Source organism: Crocodylus siamensis, chromosome 14 (assembly GCF_052110815.1).
Source record: "Crocodylus siamensis isolate JL-2025a chromosome 14, ASM5211081v1, whole genome shotgun sequence".
Classification (NCBI taxonomy): Eukaryota; Metazoa; Chordata; order Crocodylia; family Crocodylidae; genus Crocodylus; species Crocodylus siamensis.
In genome coordinates, this window is record NC_143408.1 from 23,536,351 (window position 1) to 23,559,050 (window position 22,700).

The 22,700-nt window shown below is 44.8% G+C and overlaps 1 protein-coding gene across 2 annotated transcripts in view; it reads right to left on the reverse strand.

Moving 5' to 3' along the window:
- Positions 1 to 20,838, reverse strand: part of LOC149853467 (tubulin-specific chaperone cofactor E-like protein) — an 84,722-nt gene extending 63,884 nt beyond the window's left edge. Inside the window, exons 1-8 of one of the 2 annotated variants that reach the window (XM_090027004.1) lie at positions 20,498 to 20,838; positions 19,378 to 19,487; positions 15,275 to 15,424; positions 13,076 to 13,215; positions 9,689 to 9,870; positions 8,390 to 8,646; positions 3,728 to 3,854; positions 2,840 to 2,956 (exon numbers count right to left, since the gene is read on the reverse strand). In XM_090027004.1, coding sequence (XP_089883130.1) covers positions 2,840 to 2,956; positions 3,728 to 3,854; positions 8,390 to 8,646; positions 9,689 to 9,870; positions 13,076 to 13,215; positions 15,275 to 15,424; positions 19,378 to 19,381 — 977 coding nt within the window. In that variant the 5' untranslated portion in view covers positions 19,382 to 19,487; positions 20,498 to 20,838. Of the gene's footprint in view, positions 1 to 2,839; positions 2,957 to 3,727; positions 3,855 to 8,389; positions 8,647 to 9,688; positions 9,871 to 13,075; positions 13,216 to 15,274; positions 15,425 to 19,377; positions 20,396 to 20,497 lie in introns of those variants that run through there. The other variant, XM_090027006.1, reaches the window with a different exon arrangement.
- Between the last annotated feature and the right edge of the window lie 1,862 nt (positions 20,839 to 22,700).

The window sequence follows — 22,700 nt, forward strand, 5'->3', positions numbered from 1 at the left end:
GCACTCAGATTTACCCCTATGCCTTGGAAAGATGGAAATTAGACTGCACATTTTGCTCCTTTTCCAAGTGCTTCAGCATGTAGTGTGCAAACAGCTACCATGCAACCAGACTAATTTAGACCTTAGAGACAGCACACTTCTTTTTGTTCATTAACATGACATGCCTCATGGTTCAGAGAGTGGTCCAGAGAGCATCATTTCCGTTAGCAAATCCTTCATGTCCAGGAAGGTCCTGCTCATCTGCTTTTGGAAGGCATGTGAGCAATGCAGTCTATGTCCCTGCCAGTCAATGAGGTGCACTTGTCCATGATCGGATTCTTACTCTGAACAGACTTCAAAAGACAGGTCTGAGAGGAGATACCGCACGATTCTGAGGTAGGAGGAAGAAAGAGGTATAAAAAAAAAATATCCACTCCAGAAAGAACACAGCTCTTTGCAAGAGACCCCAGGGGTAGCAAAAGGGGCCAGGAAATGAAACCTGACCACAGCACTGGCAATACCTCCTCAGCCATCTGCAGCACAGTCTGAAAATATTCTGAAATGGCACACAAGTTCTCTGGAATGGAAAAAACAGCCTTGAATAGCTGCACAGGTCTTGGAGAGCTGCTGTACAGATGAAGGAGTTCAAACAAAGAGCCCATTGATCAGGAAGATGGATGCAACTGTGTTTAAAGGTTAGGAATCAGACGGGGATACAAGTCTCCCTTATCTCCCTGCAAGTCTTACATAGATAATGTGAAGAGATAGCAAGTTGTTCAGGAAGGCTCTCACTCTAAATTTAAAACCAGCTTTATGGAAGTTAGGAGTATTTGTAATATTTCAGGTTGTTAAAGTGCCAAGGATCCCAAACTGAACCAGAGTACTGCACAAACACAACCTTCATGACAGCTTGATGTGCAAGTGAGACTAAACCCAAATCATCCCATTCTTGTTAATTTATCATTGCAATATGTATAGGACACCCACTGCTGTGGTATCTAAGCAGAGATCCAATTCCCTCATACTAAGCAGGAAAACATTTAAAGGTTGCATACAAGAAATTGAGTTCTCATCTCTCAGCCCTTCTCAAAAAACCCTTTTGCAATCAAACCCGTATCAGTGACAGGGTATGCTGCACCTCCAACTCCCAGCTTGGTTTTTTTTTTTGTGAGCACACTCTTTCATTTCTTTCAGGCTGGAATCCTCCAACTCTTACATGTGGTCAACTAGGATACTCCAACTGGGTTTACTCAGCAGGTAGACTGGCTTCAGCTACCCTACAATGCCATCCTTCGGAGACTGTAACCAGCTTGCAAATGCAGGGACATAAAACAGCTTCTCCAAAAACAACGTATTAGTTCATTTTAGGATTAGGAACAAGGAACAACTTAAATTAAGGGTTCTTAACTGGGTTTACTCAGCAGGCCTGGCTAGATTTAGTTGCCCTGCAAGTCTGTCCTTCAGAAGTTGTGACCAGTTTGTGAATGCAATGACATGCACTGGCTTTTTCAAAACAAAGCATTATTTACTAGGAGCAGGAACAAAGTGTCTTATTGTTTCCAAGAACCTTCATCCATAAGATGCCAACACTTCTGTCAGTCCCACCTAAAGGCTTATGCAGAATCTAGTCCATTTCAGACACTGCATTCAGCGTGGGGAAAGAGAGCCAAAGCTCCTGCCGTCCATGCCTCTCTCCCTCTTCTGAGAAAGGACTGTATTTGCATTAGTTCCAGAGGATGCTGTTTCAGTTTTCCCACCTGAAGGCCCCCTGAGGTTACAAGGACCTTTCCAGGTAAACTTCAAAAGGGACAGACACTTGTATTGTTCTTCTCTACAACCAGTGAAGTGCAAAATCCACCCAAGCCTGAATTAACCCCTAGTAATCCTCTAGGAAACACCACAGACCTAGGATATCCATATAGTATTACCAGCAGCTCCCATTTTACCTGTGCTAGCCATCTGATGTAGTTATTGCATTAGTAAATCAGCTTTGTAACCAGAGGACATTTTGCCTGTTAGCGTAAGGGGGCCAGCTGTCAGGACTTCTGCGTTCGGTTCACAGCACTGAAACAGACTCTGTGGGTCCAAGCAGGCCATTCACTTGAACTCCCTGGATCTCATATCTACCTACCTACTCATGGGAAAACATACAAGATTTCATTATCTGAAAAGTGCAGCGGGCTTTGGGATGCAAGCTACATCTGTGTGAAATACTATGGCCTTCCTCATTCCACTAACAAATACTAAACGTCTTAGGTTATAGACATTACTACACAGTTGCTCTCAAAATCCATTCATTTACTCGGATCACCTGACCTCTGAGCATCTCTGTCTGGCAAAGGGGGAAAAACAAAACAAAACAACAACAAAAAACCACCAAACCTGTGATTTGAGTTTTTGAAAGAAAGAGGGAAATCTTTTTCTCGCTGGTACTAGTCAACTCACGAGATATGCAAGAGAACAAGCCACTTAACACTGCCACCTGACAGAAGAATCAGTGTAGATTCAGGGAACTCCAGGAGGCAGGGGGATTGGTTAGACGGAGGTGTGGGTTGCCCTCAAAACCAACGAAGGGAACAGTCCCGTTACCTAGAGGCTCTTGGACAGGGCAGTCTGAAGCCAGATTTGACATGAGTGACTCACTAACACACCAGATACAATCACTGTATGGCTGGGGGGTTGGGGAAGTCAATTAATATACACTGACAGAGAAAAATGCAGGAGGGGGCAAGGCATTTTTTGGTTTTATCAGAGTCAGCCTTACTTTCCAGTCTTATTTAGCCTGCAAAACCTTCTTTAGCCTGTAAAAACTGTTCTCTCCTCTGCGCTGTATATTCACTGAATTCCAGGTTGTTCGTACCTGAATGGAATTTCCTCCGGGGGGAAATCCAGATAATACCGAATGAAGAAGCGCTCCGAATCTTCTCGTTCCCCATCAGCAACAACGCTCCCGTTCAGCTTGATGACAGATGGCAGTCTGCTTGTAGACACCAAGAGAGACTTAGTGAGAACATGTTAACTTAGTAAGGGTGATCAGCGATAGGCAAGAGCTGCATGGTGCAATTCTATCACTAGGGGGAATCGCACAACATAGCCTAGACCCTAAGATCATGTTCTCTAAAGCAAGCAAGTCCCATGCAGCTTCTTAGAGAAAGTGTACATACAAGTTTTATATATAATCTGACACACGCCCACCTTCTACTGCAAGCCATTAGAAGCTGTCAAAGCTCTTTGCAAACAAACATTTGTTACTAGCCTTAGACAAAAGTACACTGTCATTATACCCTCGTGGTGTTGGTAAAATTGAGACAAGCAAAACTGACTCATAGCACCCAACAGAAAAGCCAGAAATACAACTAGGAGACCAAACTACCTGTTTGACTTAGTAGACACTCGGACCTAAGAGTTTAGAAGTGACAAGTGATTTGGGTGTCTCAAAATGAAAGACCTAAAAGGGGCCCGAGTGTTTTCCAGAGGTCTTGACCACTGACCCTTTAAAAAGTAGTGCTCACAGACACCCAAAGGACCTGAGAACTCCAAAAGCAAGTTCCAGCTCTTTCAACTTCTGTGTTCCTCTCTTACTCAGAAAAGCCAATTAATATAGCTAAGTAGACTGTAAATCTGTAACATGTGAACAGTATCCCCATCACATTCTTCTCCTCCCTCCATGCTCTCACATATTGATTGTTTTGCCTCAAATCCTGGGATTGTGCAGCATTTTATGAAGCAGATCAAACAACTAGCAGACCTGGCTATTACCAGCTTCCGGCGCTCCTCAGTGGTGTAGGGCTGTAGAAGAGGGATTCCTAACAATTTCACTTCCTCAAGCTTGGGGAAAGAGTTGAGCTTGTCAATGTCTCCCCAGCAGTGTAGACCTGCTTTAAGAAATGGCTTCTTTAAATAAACACATAAAGCATGTATAATACATCAAAGAATGCCAGACACGACCAAAGAGCATGCAAGATGGGAGGATGACAACTGGAGATGTTTGAAGCCAGTTTATTGCTTGTGAAATACAGGAGGTGGAATCCCTTTTGCTGCCTACATGAAGTGGCAGCAGGCACGCTCATATGGCATCCTACCAATCTAAATGGCAGAAAGCAATTTAGTCTCTAGGTCCCATTTAGACCTTGGCCCCTCTGCTGCATGCCAACAATTATGACAGATGTTTCAATAAATAAAAACTCTGGTTAAGTACCAGTAGTAATAGTCACAGGACAGGCATCACTTCAGGACTGCCAAATTGTCATCAAATAGCTTTCAGGTATCATCCTGGATTTGATTTGAATGTGCACGCTAGGAGTACCCCATTCCCTAATCCATAAAACCTATTAATAAAAATATCTTCGCCCAATTCCAGCCTCTGAAAATGGAAGCAAGTTGTGAGGAAAGCAGAGATCATGCGACAGTGCTGCTTTGATCGCATAACGGGATTAAGACTGATGCTTACCTTTGCCTCCATTCACTCAGAGACAAATGTCTTTATACATCATGCTTCTCACACAAATATTCCAGATGTTTAGCCTAACTAAGTACCAAACGTTGTGCACTTTTACTGCAAGTTGTTGCGTGGCTTTCACCATTAAAATAGATAAAAAGAAACAGCGTCAATGGGAGATCAGTTAAAATAAAAACAGAGGCCTAATTTAACTTATCCAAGTAAGGAAATACCGGCTGAGTCCAGACGAGCACGGGCGTGCGGTATGTGGCGCTGCAGAAACATCTGCAGCACCACACGCGGCGCATTCAGCGGTTTTCTGTGCTGCAAGGTGAAAATGTTGCAGGGTGGATTTTGGCCCCTGGAGATCAAGGGGTCAACCCCCCCCCCAGAAAAAAAAAAAAAAAAGAAAAACCTGCACAAAAAATGTGGAGCAGTGCATGCGGGGGCAGCACACAATCGCCCCCAAAAACTGGAGCCTGGCTAGCTGGAGCCACACTCCAACTAAAATCGGCCAGGCTCCGAGCAGCAGGATCGCTGCTGCTGCAGCACCAGGAGGCTCCCAGGACCCCAGGTAAGGCTCCTGGGGCCACCCCAGTGCTGGCCCCAGCCTCCCCTACTCTGCCACACGCCAGAGGGCACATGGCACAGGCGTTCCCAAGGGCCAGGTAGCAGCAGCACAAGGTGTGCCACTACTTATCCCCAGGGAAACAAATGTCTATGCTCATGTGGATGTGGCCATATGGCCAAACGCTTTGGTTGTGGCACACACTGCAATGATCTCAGAAGTGTAAATGATCTTTCAGACCAGAATCACAACAATTCTTACTTGTAGCGTGGGACTTTACAGGACAATATAATTCCTTCCTTCCACATAAGTACAATATTCTAGACAAATCAACCTATGATTCCAAATGTCCCTAGAGTCACGAGGTCAGATGTAAATGGATTTCAAAGGCAGAAAAAGGCCAGTAGGTACTTGGGTCATATTCATCTTCTAAACTCACTGTTGCCTCCCAAGGGGAAAGGGAGGGAGGAAGGTAGAAACCTGGCCTCTACAGGTCAAAGTGCTAAATATACCTAGAGGAAATCTGGTGGCTAGAGACAATTGCATTTGAAAGAGAGATCAGCCTTTTTATGCTGCTGAAGGTGTTCATTCTAGACATTAAAATGTGGTGGAACTCCCACCACCAGGCTCCATCATGATGCCCATAAAAATACCGCTCTCTGCTAGACTACAGGAACCAGCAGGACAAGGAGCAAGTCACCGATGACCTTGGTCCTGCATTAGTTTTTACATAATACAATTCCTTATGCTGTAGCTTCACTAATATTGAGTAGCAACAGCCATTTCAAGGGCAAAAGTGGCAGGTACTAGACTGGCCCATGGGGCAGCTTATGACAATTTAAAGAAAGAAGAGGGATGAGTAAAATCAAGGGGTTTGGTTTTATGTTTTATTAAACTTACATTAGGGTATCAGTAAATTTCACATCTACCTACCATTCAACCTCCACAAAATTAGAAGATATGGAAACTTGTAGTAATAAGCCAAATTTTAGTACCTGCTCTGTCTGAAGGAGTGGCACAGTGCTTTGCCTGTGAAGTGATCCTTCTCAATTCATCTACTACATCATAGCTAGCTAGAGGACAGCTGTGCAATAGATGGCTTCATGCCCTGCCTTTATTTAGGCAGTTTTTTGGCTTCCTCTAGCAGTTATGATGGTTTTAAAATGATCAGTTTTCACAGACTCTCTGTTGTCAAGGTTTCTTCCCACCTGTAAGGTTTAGCTCAGGTTTGGGTCTTGGGATTTTTGGTCCTCAGACCATCAGTGCATTACAAAGTATCCAGGACTTTGGTGCATCTGGTGCCAAGCCAGAAGCCTTCATGTGGCAGGCGGTTCTCTTGCAACAATTCAGCAAATTACTTCTAAAAAATTCCATTTGTCTTGCTATAGGAAGTTTTAGATTATTTGTTTAGTACTTACGGAGAATACTGATGCCTGTGATAGGTGTTTAACAACATGTTGTTAAGCCCTCTAAGGCTTTGTAATAATAAAATCAACAGCAACAACAAACATGATGAATTAAATAGGTCTATAATAAAACCTTTAAAAGGCATTTTAGGGAAGGAAGAGATAAGAAGGAGTGGTGACCAATGATAAGGCAGCCAAACTGGAACAAGAATTCACCAGGAATTTGGGTAGAGGGTTTTTTTTGTTTGTTTTATGTCCATCATAACTGCTAGAGGAAACTGTTTTTGGGGTTTTTTTTGTTTTTTGTTTTTAATTGTGGTTACTTGAAGCCTAGGTTCTCTGACTCAGCCCAGGAAGCACAGTAGATGGGGCCAACGATAAGCGACCACACATCATTGACTGCAACATGCGCTTGCTGCTATTGAGAAAAGGACCTATAAAAGAAACCTAAAACACGGCTTCTGGTAAGCTCGATTCCACCAGTATGTGGATGCCATTGGAATGGAAGGCAAATACAGGCCATGGGATCTATTTGTAAAATTTGATCCCTGGCACGTACCACTGTGATACTATGCCCCTATAAGCCAAGGCCAGAATCTTGCGGGTAGTTTTACTATAATCTGACCTCAGAACAGAGACCGACTCCTCAGTTACAAACATTTTTTTCCAGCTACCAGTATGTTTTTTCCTCCCCAGAACACATGGGGAGTTGAATGAAGGCAAAAAACATCTGCTGGCCTCTAGCAACCTGCAAGTTAATGTTTTTTTGTTTCATTCCCCCACCACTGGTCATTTCCCCCACTCCTACAAGTCCACTGCTAGGATATCGGCTCTATCACTGCCGCAAACCTTGCTTATTACATCTGCGTGATAGCAGCAGATCCACATGCGAGCCTAAACCATTACTTGGAGAACAAGAAAGTGCTAGAAGCTGGAGGAGCTGAAAGGAACAGAGACGGGGTAGGGAAGAGTGCTGCTTTCTTGCTCGCCCTCTTCTCTTCACACTGTTTTCCTAAGTGATTGGTCTGGCTTCTCCTTGCGTGTTCTCAGAGCAATGCCATGAGCAAGTGGGCTCCTATGGCATTTCTAAACCGTAGATCAGGGTCACTGGCAAATCTATAATGCAAAACACATCCATCTCTTTCATCGCAAGAGTAGCAGCCTCACTGAAAAATGTTACAGAAAGTCTGCATGTTGCTCGGGATCTTGGGAACCAGCTCCAACTTGGGGACTCCACACATGAGATCACATCAAGTCCACCCACACTGCCCTGACACGACCCACCCTCAAAACTGTTATAGGTCCAGAGACACCATGACCCAAATCCAGCAGAGATCAGTTACTTACCTCACAGTAACTGCTGCTTTTCAGATATTGAGAATCCTACTCCTGATATGTGCATACTGTAGGTACCTAAGGCTTATGAAAAGAAGAACTAATATCCATCCCATAAATCTGGGCAGGCTTTGGATCCAGACCTAAGAACTTTGCAGCCTGGACTGCTCCCTCAGTAGAGCCTAGCTGCACTCTAATACAGTCTGGCTGGCAAGTGCAGAGAGGGAACAATTCATGGCGTAAGGGATCTCTAGCTCAATTAGTGATACAGGCATACTTGTACTGCAGTCCTCTTTGGGCTGCATTTATCAATTCTGTTTAGACTGGTTAGCAGCCAGAATAGACAGGGCCCAAGGCAGGTTCCAATATATCACCAATGAACACATGCATTCCCACTTTACTGCAGATAGCTTATGCTTTTCATCCACCACCTCCTCACCTGTCCTCATTTACTTAATGCAGCAGCAACCAACAGAAAGCAACGCTGACTGCAGCACGCGCCTTCAAAGGTGCAGGAAGCCATTACAGCAAAACAGCACGCTTCCCACCCTGTTCAAGCATACGTTTAGATTGCGCTGAGAGGAGAGTATTACTCCCCCTCTCTCAGCTCAACTGGCATCATCTGTGCATGGAACACAGAGGATGCTGCTTGCAGTACCTCACCTGACTTGTGCAAGTTTATGGATCGCAAGTTTGGGAACAGCCTTGCCAGAGAATCTTCTGAGTCTTCAATGGTCGTTACGTGATTGTTAGCCAGGATGAGCGTGTCAAGCAACGGAAACATAATTCCAAGCTTTCTGATTTCAGTCCAGTCCCGAAGATTATTGTCAGTTATGTGGAGCAATTTGAGAGACTGACAGCAAACCGGAGAACAAGACACTGTTTCATAGTCATTAAGGCACAGGAAGAGCTCCTCCAAGCTGCACAGGGAAAGAAACAAACTTTTAGTTCCAGAGTCCCTGTGAAATAGAAATGGTTCAAGAGGCCTACGCACATGGCTTAAACATGGACTGTGCACAATTCGCAACACAAGGTCTTCCAAAGCATCCTGGGAATCTTTTGACTTTGGGATATGTTTTCACCCAGACCTCTGCTTCACCAAGAGTTGAAAGTGCACGTCACAGGGGCAACTTGCTACTAAAATTTCTTAAACTTCAAAGGTGTTCCTAGTAATCCATCACTTAATGCACGTACACACAGAAGCACTCTAAACTGGCATCGTACCACCACCTCTGGCCCTAAATGCATGAGTTTTTTGCACCTGCAAGAAGCCTAAACCAGCACTTACATGGACACCGCTATTATAGGGCATAAATGAACATTTCTTTTCATAGCCAAGGTTATGGGCATTCTTGTTAAAATCCCTATTAATTTATGCTACCAACACCTCAGATAAATAGCGGTTGCTACTATTAATTATAAGAGGGCTAAACTGGTTCCCTGTGAGATGTCCTAATAATACATGCTTAGTTAAGGTTGCTTTTATTAAAGCTGAGTATACAGCAGTAAGGTTGGATTTACAGAGAAACCTGGTATCCAGATGAAACTGTCCAGGAAATTCAGGGAGGCAGACTGTCACTGCCAAGTGGGATTTTGGCTGAGAGACAAATCAAACAAAGTCAATTCATGAAAAACATGACAACATCTTTAACGACCAGTGGCCAGAACCTCAGATTTACATCTCATCCAAAAGCTATGAGCAGAGCACTGTCCAGTGCCATTCCTTCAGAAGTGACTCAGAAGAAAGGATGTCACATACTAAATAACCAGGACTATAATCCATTAACTCAGCACCAATATTTAGACTGAGAAAGTGTGCCTTGAGCATCAGACATAGTGCAACCCCAAAGAAATGAAGCTTCTCCTCTGCTCTTCCCACTCACTCCCACCTCTCCTGGCACAGGCATACTTTGCCTGCATGCAGCAGGTACCTCTCCTCCATGCCAAGCTCCTCATGCTTACTCTGGTAATTCCTGGAGTATTGTGTGGACCGTTTCCCAGGAAGTTTTGCTGTTGTTGAGCACAAGTTTGCGGACACCAGAGAAAGACCCAGCATACCTTCTCTCTAAAACTGACAAATTCAGAGGGTTGGAACTCAGGTTTAGAAACTCCAAGTGGGGAACATTTGACACAATTTTACTGACCTAGGTTGGGAGAAAAAAAAAAAAAAAAAAAGAGAGAGAGAGAGAGAGAGAGAGAGAAAGTAGTGTATCAGGAAGTAATCAGATCTTGTGCAATAAAATTTCATCTCCTAAAAGGGACCCTCCAGTCTGACTGTGCCAAAGAAATTATATGGTAAAAAAATAGGGCTTCTTGATAACTATCCGTAATTCATACTCCAGCTATTCACTGATCTAGATTGATTGGCTAATTGCTCGTTCACCTCAACAGTTCATTTAACTATTCTCTTAGAATAACTTGATAAGGGAAAGCAGATCCCTTGGGAGAGGTCATAAAATTCACCTGAGCACCAGTCTACAAAACGGCAAACAGGAGAAGCCAGCATCTCAAAAGGCTGCTATACCCTTCTCTGGGCAAAGAAGGAAAGGCATGGCCTCTGACCTTATGGTGGTTATACAGATCAATTGCTCAGTTTTCCATTGCTCCCTACGAGCCTAAAATAAAAGACTGATAGAAGCTCATTGTACACACAATGAATTCCTTATTAGATTCCATTACTCCAGGAAAACATCTTTCTTAAACACACGGTGCTGAAGCTGGAAGGTTATGAATCAAAACTGAACATTCGTATAACAGTGCTTGGGGCTAGCTGTGCTGTTGTTATGTACCAGGTGTGCACCTGGAGGTATATCAGTAGGGAGTAAGGGGTGAATGATTAGGAAGACAGAGAAGCCAGACACACATGTATGTCTGAAAGGTGCAGAATATAGATTTAGGGCATGAGACTAGGCAGGTATTTGTCTAAAATACCTTCAACATGTGTAAAGTTATCGGAACAAATGATTAAACAGTCAATCTGTAAACGTTTAGGGGGTAAGAGAAGGACAAGAACAAATCATGTCAAACCAATCTAATTTTCTTCTTCAACAGGGCAATGGGCCTAGCAAATGAAGGGAAACAGATGAAGTGAAAGAGTGACTCTGTCATGGGCACTGTCATAAGCCTGGCTATTCTCATAAGCTACTTAAGGAAATACGGTCTAGATGAAGTTCCTAGAAAGGCCTACAAAACTATTCGATAAACATGCTCCAAAAACAGTTATTGGGTTGCTGTGAGACTCAAACCAATCCAACAGGGTCCCACAGGGGTTCAGTCCTATTCAGTGTTTCTATTTAACTACTTGAATGATGGAATAGGGAACACAATTATAAAATCTGGGGATAAGACCGGGCTGGGATGATGGGCACTAGACACTTTAGAGAATATGCTCAGAATTCAAAATGATTTTGGTAAACTGGTGAAAGGATCCGAGAACTGCAAAATGAAAGTCAATAAAGAGAGGTGCAAAGTTCAACATTTAGGAAGGACACATCAAGTGCAAACACCAAATGCAGAATAACTGCGAAGGCAGCAGTATTCCAGAAAATGATGCGAGGGTTACAATGGCCTGCAAACCAGATGCAAGACAGCAATGTACTGATGCTGCAAAAGAGGCAAAATATCATTCTGGGAGATTTTAACAGAAGTGCCATGCATAAGATGGCAGGTAATTAGCCTGCTCTCCTTGGCACTGGCACAGCCTCATTTGGAGGACAGCATACCATTTCTGGCACCACATTTGAAGAAAGATGTAGACAAATTGGTGAGAGCACAGAGGAAAGCAACAAATAACTGTAAAGGATTCCGAAAACACAATCTACAAGGGAAGCTGAAAGAACAGATTTCTTTAGAGAAGAGAAAATAGAGGGGAATGCGATCACTTTTGCACGCAATTAGAAAAAAAAGGGTGTTATAAAGAAGACAGTGCCAAATTGTTCTCCCTGCCTGTCAAAGGCAAAACAAGAAGTAGCTGGCTTAATCTGCAACCAGGGGAAATTATAGGAGATATTTCTAATTAAAAGGATAGTTAAGCTTTGGAACAGTGTACTTAGTTTTCATTGACGGGTTTTAAGGATTGGTTAGCCTGGGGGCGGGGAGAGCCTGCAGCATGCATGCCACAAGTGGCATGCTGTAGCATGCAACAGATCAGGGAGGAGACTGGCACCACAGTGGCAGGGAGCACAGGACAGGAAGCAGAAAGCAGAGTAGAAAAGGCAGGGAGCGTATGTGCATCTCTCAACTGACCATGGCTTTTAATAATATTGTAGGCCTAAAAGAAGCAGAGTCAGGAAGCAGTGAACTAGTATCTAGTGGACTTTTAGGAAGCAACACAAGCTACTCGTTTCACCCTACTTCCTAATAAACAGATGTCTGTTATCATAGCACTATCATCACCACTGTCACTAATCAACTCTAGCTGGCAGCCTCAGAGGATGAACAGCAATGGAGATGAGACCACAAAGGTGGTTCCTCCAGTGAGTGCTGAGGTGGAGGCTGGATAAGGAAGATTTCACTGCTGTCCCTGGCCTTGCAACATCTGTTCTGAAGGAAGAAGACTTCCAACAAGACACTATTCATTAGTTTAAAGGAACAGGACGTTCGAATAACTGGGGATTAAGAGACTTAACCCACCCCCCACACAAAAAACCCCCCAACCCAACAACCACCACCCTTAAGATTTCATGTTGGGTCTTTTCCCTATCAATTTCCAGTAATTAATAGTAGGATAAAAGTAGAGCATGAGCTGGCGAGAGGACAGGACACTAAAACGTACTATATTTATTCCACTAAGAACGTATTGCATTTGTACAGCAAATTTCATCCAAGCACCTCACAGTACTTCACCAGCCTTAAAATGAAGTTGCATAAAACCCCCCTGACATAGGTGGGTGTTCTTAATCCTGCTTCAAAGACAGGAAAACTGAAGACAGACTGGATAAACAACCCAAATCAAACAACATTACTGGGAGCAGAACCTCGGAGTCTTAACTACCTGCCCTCAAGACCACTTGACTACGCTCCTGCAATTAAATAATCTACACTGCTCATTAACCTCTTGGTGTTTTAGGATTGTCACTACTCTGCACTGATGGAAAATATATTTGTCACCTACAGGGTGAGATTATAAATCCCCAAGTGAAGTGCCTGAATGAGTTACATTCATCAAGCTTATTTACTCTGACAGCTAGAGTAATATACAATCTTCGAAGGTGAACTTGAACCGATGAAGACGGGTGCGTTTGCCAACGCTGAAAGGACTGAGAAGAGTCTCATAACAAACTTAAGTAGTACAAACAGCAAGAGCAGAAGGTATTACTGCTCTGCAAGGTACATGCATAGCCATTTTACCTCATGCCAGTCTTCCAGTTTATTGTCAGAAAGATCCAGCTCAGACACATGAGCACAGAAGGCAGCAATTTCATTCTCCTCTCCTGCACAGGTGATTCCACAGCTGTTCAGTACTAGAATGCTTGGGAGGTTGAGACGATCTGAAACGGCAGAGGAACAAGATACCTTTCAATCAGCCTTGGTCTTCCCTGGCTAGGTAAGTTCATCCCTAGGTCTCAGAACACACAAACCAGACATATATGAAATCCAGCAAAGGGAAAGAATTAATAAGCAGTTTAACAATTCACATCTTCCAGGTGCTGGTTGCATATTAAAGGGATTCCAAAGTAAAGATAAAACATACTAAATAATACATTTTGCTACAAACACCACTTCAGGTTTTTTTATTTTAAAGATCTGAAACATTCTACCAGCTATTTGCATTTCTTTCAACCCAGACAATGAAAGCAGATTAGTAAGTATCATTTTGCCTTAAATTCCATGTCTAATACAGTTTACTTTTAGGCTTTCGTGTCTTGTTACAAGGCCAAAACATTTCAGTTAGCAAATGCAAAGGCATGTTTATTTTTAAAAAAAAAATCCACTGAAATTAAAAATAATTGTGGCAGCAATTCTACAGATCACAGAGTTTATAGAAGTGTAACTGGTCTCACCCACCTTACACTGGTACTTCGCTTCTGATCTGACAGAACACCCTTAAAATATTGTCGTAATGCAGGTAAAGATTTGCATGCCTATGTTATAAGCACACACTCATGGGTTAATTTTGCTAAATGAAGAAAATCCAACAGAAAAATTAAAGAATGTTTGATTAATAGCAGGAAGTTGTTTCAATATGGAAATTCCACGGATGGACAGAAGGCATCACGCAGCTCGCAACTTCCAAGTACAAAATAATTTTTCTGACATGTCCTTGTAAAGCCCGTCAAGATATGAGACACAACAAAAGATATTATCTTCCTTAAAATAGTAAAATTTTTATTCTCCATATTTGACCACCTCATGACAAAAGGTACATTGCAAAGATAGGGAATTATAAGATGGGGTGATGAGATTTCTGAATTCCTGCTTCATTAATTGTGGCTAACATTAAATGATACTGCTATACTTTCAGTATTTATGATGTATTTTTAGATTACCAAGTTGGCCAATTGATAGAATCACGTCAGGCAGTGCACTTTTTATTTTAATAACCAGTGAAGCAAACAAGTAAAAAGCCTGTGCACGATCTCGTCAAGAAACTCAGCAGTTTCAGTACTTCATTGCATTTGACTCTTTGATTCTAACAGCTAGTGGAAAAAAAAAAGCTTATACTCACAGAATACGATTTACGATTTTAATTCTAATAATCAAGCGATGCTATGAAGTGAAAAGCTAATTAAGCGATGGAACATGAACACAGCGAAATAGATTCAGAACTCACAAAATATTATGTAAGATTCAAATACGTGGCAGACACTATACTTTAGGGACACCCAGAATATAAAGATGGAACCCTGTTTTTAAAAACGCGTGTAGTGTATTAAATAGAGGATACAGCAAAAATATCGGTGAGATCCTCTGTTGTGATTAATCTGAATAGCACACAGTATATTTTGTCCTTGACTGAACTTGACCCCTTTTGCTCCCTTTCTGTCAAACCTTGTTACTTATCATTTTCATCCAACTAATTTCCCTGCGTACCCCGACACTTCCTTGGGGCTAGTTTATGATATAAGTTGACCTGATGGAAATTTAAACTAGAACTACAACTAGAAATAACCAACAGGGGTAACAGTATGGTGGCTCTGGTGTGGCTCCTCTTAAACCAAGACTGTACGACTAAAGTGAAAAGAAAATCCTATAACCCAGATTTGGGAGGGTGGGAAGATTAGAGATTGCAAAATTGACCCAGCTCTGGTTAAGGCCTTAAAAATAGAGATACAAATCTTTTGGCTCCTAGGAGCTACAAGGATGCACTTTGGACCAGTAGAACTTCACGTACATCTCTGAATTTCCTTACCGAAAGTGAGAAAACAGGGAAGTAACACCCACAGGGTGCTAGCATAACATACCTAGAAACTCTATGGTTAATGACAAACCACACAACAACACAAGTGTGATCGTTTGGCTTAGCCATTCAGTGGGATTTTTGTAGTCAGATGAATGTAGGCACTCAGTCCCAACACTCTTCATGCTCAGAGTGACCTGAAACCCTACCTTTCATAGGTGATCCCTGCGGCGTTGCTGGCACATGCACCCCCATTCCCGGACCACGACGATACGGGAAGTTCTCAGGACTGTATTTCTCACAAAGTACTTGCATGAAACTCCTTCCACTGGGCTGATCCATATTTTCTTCTTGGACTTCTACAGTCAACACAGTAAGAAAACAAAAAATGCACTGTTAATCCACTCTCTCCAGCAGAGAGCTGTGGACTTCATTCTACTTCTTTAAATAGCTAAGAAAAAAAGGCCAGAGGGATAGTAGCAATGAGAAGATTAATACCAGTATCCTTTTTGTTTCCCCAACACAAGTGCCCTCACTCCCAAACAGTCTTCAGGACAGTACCCCTGCCACAAGGACTTGCTTAGTGATCTTAACTTCCATTTTAAGCACTTCCTACAGACTCCCTAGATCAGTGATTCTCAACCTTTTTCTGACTGGGACCTATTTGCAAAGGTCCTTGGCTGGTCCCTGACCCACACCCCGCCGGTCCTACTAGTGCAGGGCCCATAGTCCCCTGCTCCCTGGCCATCCTGGGGTTGACTCCCCGACCCACAGCCTCCTGCCCCTACCCAGTCATGCCAGAGTGGTCCCCAGCTGTCCCTGTCCCGCTTGGGCCAGAGTGCAGTGGCTGCCGTAGCTCCGGCTCATGTGGGTGGCAGCGGAGCGAATCTGACCTGGCATGGACTGGGGGGGGGGGCTCCTGTGCCATGCCAGGCAGCCTGGTCCTAGCCCCTCCTGCCCCCTGAGCAGCATCTTCCAGTCACCTTGCCCCCGCGAGCTCAGGCTGCCACCAGCCCAGCCATACATCTCTCCTCTGCCCTTTCCCCTGCTGGATGGGGCAGGGACTTCCCTGCCTCCTTCCTTTGCCCTGCCACAGTCTCAGTGCCTGGCCACGTTCCACCAGTGCCGACTGCCCCAAGGAGCCCCTTGCAGGCTGGAATGCTGCCAGTTTGCAAGGGGGGACCCAGCTGTGCTTTCCCACATTTTTTTGTAGTTTGTCCACGACCCTTTCAAGTATTCTCGCGACCCACTTTTGGGTCACGACCCGTGGGTTGTGAAACTCTGCCTCAGATCAACTGCTTTGAATCCTGGCAGTCAATTAAGCCCTTCATCTTTCTGCAGCAGATGTGCTCAGTTCTGTGCAGTTTGTGGCGCAGGCGTGCTTTAAAGAGAATCATAAAAATTAAAACCCCCTCCGTTCTGCAGGGACGTTTAAACCTCATGGACTAGGCTTTGGCCCAGGACCTGGAGCCAAAAACTCACCACCAAAGCTGTGCAGCATACAGTCAGCCTGGCTGAGGTGCTCCACCCCTGAAGGGCCTGTCCTTCCTCGCTATCATATGCATACACTTCTTAAAGTGCACCAGGATGCATCAAAAATGAATGGCACTATACAAATATTATGATCGCTAGTCAATGCAACAGACGTGACAAAAAGAGATAAATAACACACAGCAATTATTAAAGCATGCAAAGCGCAGCAGTTAAAAAGTCAGAGAGCGAAATACAATCATGGCTGTGACAAGACTAAAAAAACCCCAACTCTTGAGTTTGAAAGTGGAAGTGACTGAATTGCCACTGATATCATAATAACATCTCACACTTACACTGCTCATTTTTCACTGCAAGGAATGTATACGGCTTTGCAAATATTAATGAAACCTCACAGAACACTGGTAAGGCTAGGAAGTAGTACTTCCATTTTACAGATGAGAAACCAAAGCCCAGGGCCAGAACAGTGCTATCAGAGCCAAAATTAGACCCCTAAGGGGAATTCATATATTCTAGGTAACCATCATAAAGGGCAGGGCTTCACTGACAGCAAGTTTCAGCCCCCCCAAAATGGCATCAGCCTTCTTTTAGGCAGGCCACTTCCTAAAGAGATGAGCAGGGACTGCTACTCAGATATGCGTGCAGAACGGAAAGAGATAGGCTTTTCATCAGGATGTTAAAGCTGTGCCATGGATCAATAGCACAAATGCATAAAGACAGTGTTTATCCTTAAAATAATTTCTTGCCTACTCATTTTTGTAGCAACATACTGTATTTTGAAGATGCTTGTCACCTTGGTATCTAGGCATCATACAGTGCAGAAAGACCAGAAAAAACAGAAAGCAGGGGCCCCTCATATGCCAAACCCAAGGGCTCCGTGTAGGGCTGACCTGCATAGCTTAGCATCACATGTCAGCTGGAAGTTACTTGGCACCTACAGTGAGGTGACTGGCATCCTGTACATACTCCAGATGGAAGTTTGCTAATCCACCCTGGTTTGCTACATGTGGCTCTAAAAATCATCCGTTCAGTGCATTTTTGATCAAAAGAAACCATGTTTGAGATTCATCTGAAGTCACAGGAAGCACTCAGTACCAGGGCCAGCTCCAAAAACAAGCCTCCAATGCATTCTGGAAAAGCAGGGGAAACCTGTAAAGACTAGTGAATCTCACAGTCCAAGTCAAATCTCTGCAATGACAGAGTGTTTTGAAAGCTTAGAACAACACAGAAATACAAACAGCATTCCCTTCACCCCTCATCCCCTTTAAAAGGCACTGAGGACACCATCTGAGACTTTCATCTCCTCAGTAAAACACTGCCATCCTGGAGTCTGCAATGCTCCCCATAAGAATAGAGTGGGAACAAAGCTGAGCAAGTGCAAGTTTTCACTGCTGATAAGCACAGCCAAAAAGAACTATGGCTCAGCACTTTCAATTGCTGAACACGGCCCATATAGCACAGAACGTGACACCACTGATATCAAATGATAGGCCTTGATCCTGATATTACCAACATACAAAAACAGCTCCAACATGGCGTATCCCAAGCCACAGGAAAGCACAGCAAGAGAGTGGACAGGGTCCTAGACTATGACTCAGGAGTTCTGGGCTTTACTCCCAGGTGGCACTGGTCTGTTGAGGGATCTTAGGGCAAAAGTAGCCTGATCCACAAAAACCACAGTGACAATGAATTCCTTTGTAACACTTTTTGAGATCTTCTGGTGAAAAGCGCTTGATACTATGCTTTCAGGATAAAGCCCAAGAAGTGTCTCAAAGAAAGAAATCAAATTGCAACCAAACCTACATAAAATTATCCCATGTCGTCTGAAATGCAGCTGCAAACATAACTGAGGTCAAAATTGAACAGCTTGTGCCTGACCTTTCCAATTATGGCATAAAATAATTACATGATTTATGCTATAGCAGAAAGGTCAGCTCAGATTTGTAAGTTTGCCTTCATCACCCTAGCTCCAGTGCTCTCTGAGTGCGCGTGCCCTCTTATGACCGTGGTCCTTTCGTGAGGGAACATTTAGACTAATATTGTTAGCTAACACTCATGAAGAAAACTCTCTCTTGCTATTTTACTCTCTCTTGGATCCAGTAGAGGTATGGGCAAAGGACAGACTGTGAGTTAAAGAGGAGAAAACTCTGTGTCGATTTCCTTGTGTCGAGAAGGAATTCTTTGGAGACTGAAACTTAGCTTCTCCCCGGATCGATTAACTCGGTATCTCTGGTCACGAGCTGTTAGAGCTCCTCCATTACAAAGGAATTAAGTATCGTAAGGAGTGAAATGACCCAAACCTACTGCCATCCTATAAAAGGTAGTTTTATGTTTAACAGGTAAAAGCTCCACAGACTCCCACTATATAGTACAATAAAGCACAAGACATTTTGGGTCTTAAAGCCATGGTTCCATCTGAATCGACATCAAAGAGCTCATTGCATTTTTTCTATCAGAGTTTACCACTTCACCTTCTAACAATTTTTCTTTTCAAACCTTTTGCTGCAGTGGAAAGGGTGCACCCTCCCTGAGTTGACTTCAGTCTGGTGGCGTAGCCTGTAGCCTTTGAAAGAAAATACTCAAAGTAAAGCTCCTCTGTCTGGAAGGGAGCATTTCGTCTGATGTTGAAACAAGCAGCATACCACAGGAGTGATTTACCTTGATAATCAAGGCTTTGGGTAGAAATGCCCCGATCTTAAGATATAACTTGTAACCCAGTAGCCAAGAAAGAGGTGTTTGCTTCCAATCGGGCACTCAGACCTTCTATTTTTGAAGATGTAAAAATTAAATATTTAGGCAGAAGCAGCTTGAATTCACTCACCCATAAAGCTTCCTCTCCTTCACTTTCCTCTTCAGTCAACTCCGCTCCTGTTCACCCACCGAGCTAACATCGGTTGATAAATTCCACATGAGACAGTCACCTCAACAGAACTGGAGGGGAAAAAGAGATCAACAAGTTGTGTTTCCTAACACCAAAGACTTCTTTAAGTTGGAAGAGTATCCAGGTTTTAGTCATACTGGTCCAGAGGAAAAAACAACCAGGACTCATAGTAGAGACGATACCCTTTATTAAACCAACACGATTTTTGCAAAAAAAATTCTTCAATTGCAAGCTTTTGGGCACAAACACCTGAAAAAGCTTGCAATTAAAGAATTTTTTTTGCCAAAAATCTTATTGAATCTTATGATATCTAATAAAAGACATCATCTCTACTATGAGTCCTGATTGCTAAATTGAAAGATAGACTCTTACCCATGATCTTTTATTCATTCTGAAACACAAATATATTTCATGTTGAAGCACTGCTTCAACAAACCAATTTTGTCAATAGAGGATATACTATATATGGGGTCTTAAGCTACCCATGGTCCCTCGCTACAACAGGAACAGCTAACTAAAAAAACCAAAACAAACGCTCCTGATAGCCAGTGCTTTCCTGAAGCTGCATCACTTGCACAGACAAGGGAGGAAAGGAAGAGTTAAGAAGAGATGCAAGGACAGCACACAGTATTTCAAACACGTGTCACGTGTGTGAGGGCAGGACACAAAGCATACATTTTTGGGGAGTATGTTGCACATGGGCAATTAAAGGGGCATGGCCTAATTTTAAACCCCAAAAGCAGGCTTTTTTAAAAAGGCAACGGGGGAGGTAGAAACACGCTCAAAGCTACTCTGAAAAGAAAAGCATGCGTGGTCTTTTGAAGGGTCGATGAAACGCGCTGCAACCCTCATCAAGAGCTACGTGCAAATCAACTTCGAAACCAGGGATCTGTCCCCATTGCACTCGCGCGACCCACAACCAAGAGTGGTCAAGCAGGAAGTCCCCTCCCTCCCTCCCTCCCTAGCATCGTGGGGGAACAGAGGTGATCAATACACAAAAAACAACCAACATCCAGCAGTGGGACGCCACATCCCCGCCACCCAAATCAGCCCAGCCCACCCAGGAGGCAACAGAGATGTGCAGAAATGAAGCTGGTCCTCCTCTCTCGGGTGACCTGAAAACAGAGCCAGGAGGGCCGGCTCCTCGCAAGCGGCTCTTTCGGGGCATGCATGAAGGCCGGAGGGCCGGCAAACCACTGCCCTGAGCCCGGGAGGAGATGGGCAAGGGACGGGGGGCAAGGCCCGGCCCCAAGGGGACGTGGATCTCCTTCTCCCGGGCGGGACGGAGGGGGTGTTTACTGGCACGGCCGGGGCCGGGGCCGGGCCCGCCGGCGGAGGGAGGGAGGGGAGGAGGGAGCAGGCCAGGCCCGGCCCAGTCCGGTCCCCCCACCCCAGCCCCGCGCTCACCCGCCCGCCGGCCGCGGCCCGCGCTCACCCGGAAGCAGCTCGTCGGCCGCCAAACATCACGTGAGCGCCGGGTCACGTGAGCCGCGCGCCGGGGGGCGTTGCCGTGGAGACAGCGCGGGAGTCATTCCGCCTCGAGACCGGCGTGCATTGCGGCTCCGCGGGGCGGGGGGAGCACGATCGCGGGGCCGAGGTATATGACGTCATGGTTTTCTCCGCTTAAAAGAAAAAAGAGAAGAAAAATCCCCAATTTCCGGTTTAAAACAAAAAAAAATCAAGTCACAGTCTACCATGATTTAACTGAAACTGTATCTAGAAATTAATTAATGAATAATTAAATGAATTAAAGAATTTGTGTTTGGTTGGTCTAATAAAAGCCATCGCTGTGGGTCTGGCTCTTAGCGGTGTTTCATTTAAATCGTGCGGAAATGTGGATTTGGGGTTACTTCTTTCGTCCCCCAAATCAGGGATTTTTTGGGTTTTTTTAGATCAGAGAAATAAATCCCTGAATCGGCGACGATGCAATCACAGGACCGTGGCGCTACCACCGTGACCATAGGTCGCCGACAAACGATAGTTTCTGTTGCCACGTGTGATGTCACCGCAGTGAAGTCGCCGGAGGGCCGAGTGACCTCACCCCCTGGCACCAGCTTCTTCCCGGGCACCGCAGTGACATCACAAACCTGGAACCTTGAACAGGTGATGATGCAATCGCAGGACCATCGCGCAAGCACCGTGGGACAAGCGACAGTGAAGTCATCAGAGAGCTGAGTGACCTCACACCGTGGTGCCACGGCAGTGACATCACAAACCGGGATCCCGTAACCAGCGATGATGCAATCACAGGACCGTCATGCTACCACCATGACCGTAGGTCACAGTCCAGCGACAGTTTCTGTCAGCGCGTGTGATGTCACCGCAGCGAAGTCAGCAGAGGGCCGGGTGACCTCACACCCTGGCGCCAGCTTCTTCCCAGGCACCGCAGTGACATCACATAGCAGCACTGCAGGAAGGTATTACAGCACGGCAGTGTCCAGTGAAAGGCTGCGGCCCTCTCCTCTGTGATGACCTCACAGCCTTTTGTGACACAAGCCTGTCACGCCAGATGTCTGCCTGCGCAGCCTGCAGGAAGCAGAGCGCAGGGTGCGGATCCAGACCGGCCCCACCCGCCGGTAACAGCGACAACCGGCCCCTGCCCGACGTGCAGCCGCCACTGCCCCGGGGAAGGGACAGCATGGAAAACTACATGTTCTTGGCAAGCCAAACCTGTTTCTGTATCATTCGGATTGTGTGCGAAACTTCCAGTAAATGTTATGACACGTACATGACACAGGAACAAACAGAAACCAGCCGCTGGAATGGGGTTTGCTCCAGTCCAAAGTTTGTCTCCGCCTCCCGTTGTATATACTGTCCGTTCGCTTGGCTGAGACCTTGCAGAAAAGCCCACGCATTACTAACGAGGTTGTCCGTGTCTCTGGTGCTTAATCCCTCAGTGACGGCTCCGTCATCTCTGCGATGACTGGTTGTGACATCGCACGGGGAGATAAGGCATGCAGAGAGTGACAGAGCAGCAGCGCGTGACCCTGCCTGACAACAAATCTTCCTGATTTCCCACAAACACCCTTTGTGGTGCTGTATGATAAGGCAGAAACTATCTAAAATGAGCAAGTTCGCTCCCGTGGCACATCCCTCAGAGAGGAAAGGGGGAACGTTTCTAAGTAGAGTTACACTAGGGGTGGCAAAATGACCTGCCATGAAGCATCTTCAACTCTGCAGTACTACAGCCCCACCAGTGCAACATCATCCTGTGAGCTACAGACCCTCCTTTGTTCAAAACCTAAGACAACTTTGCACAATTA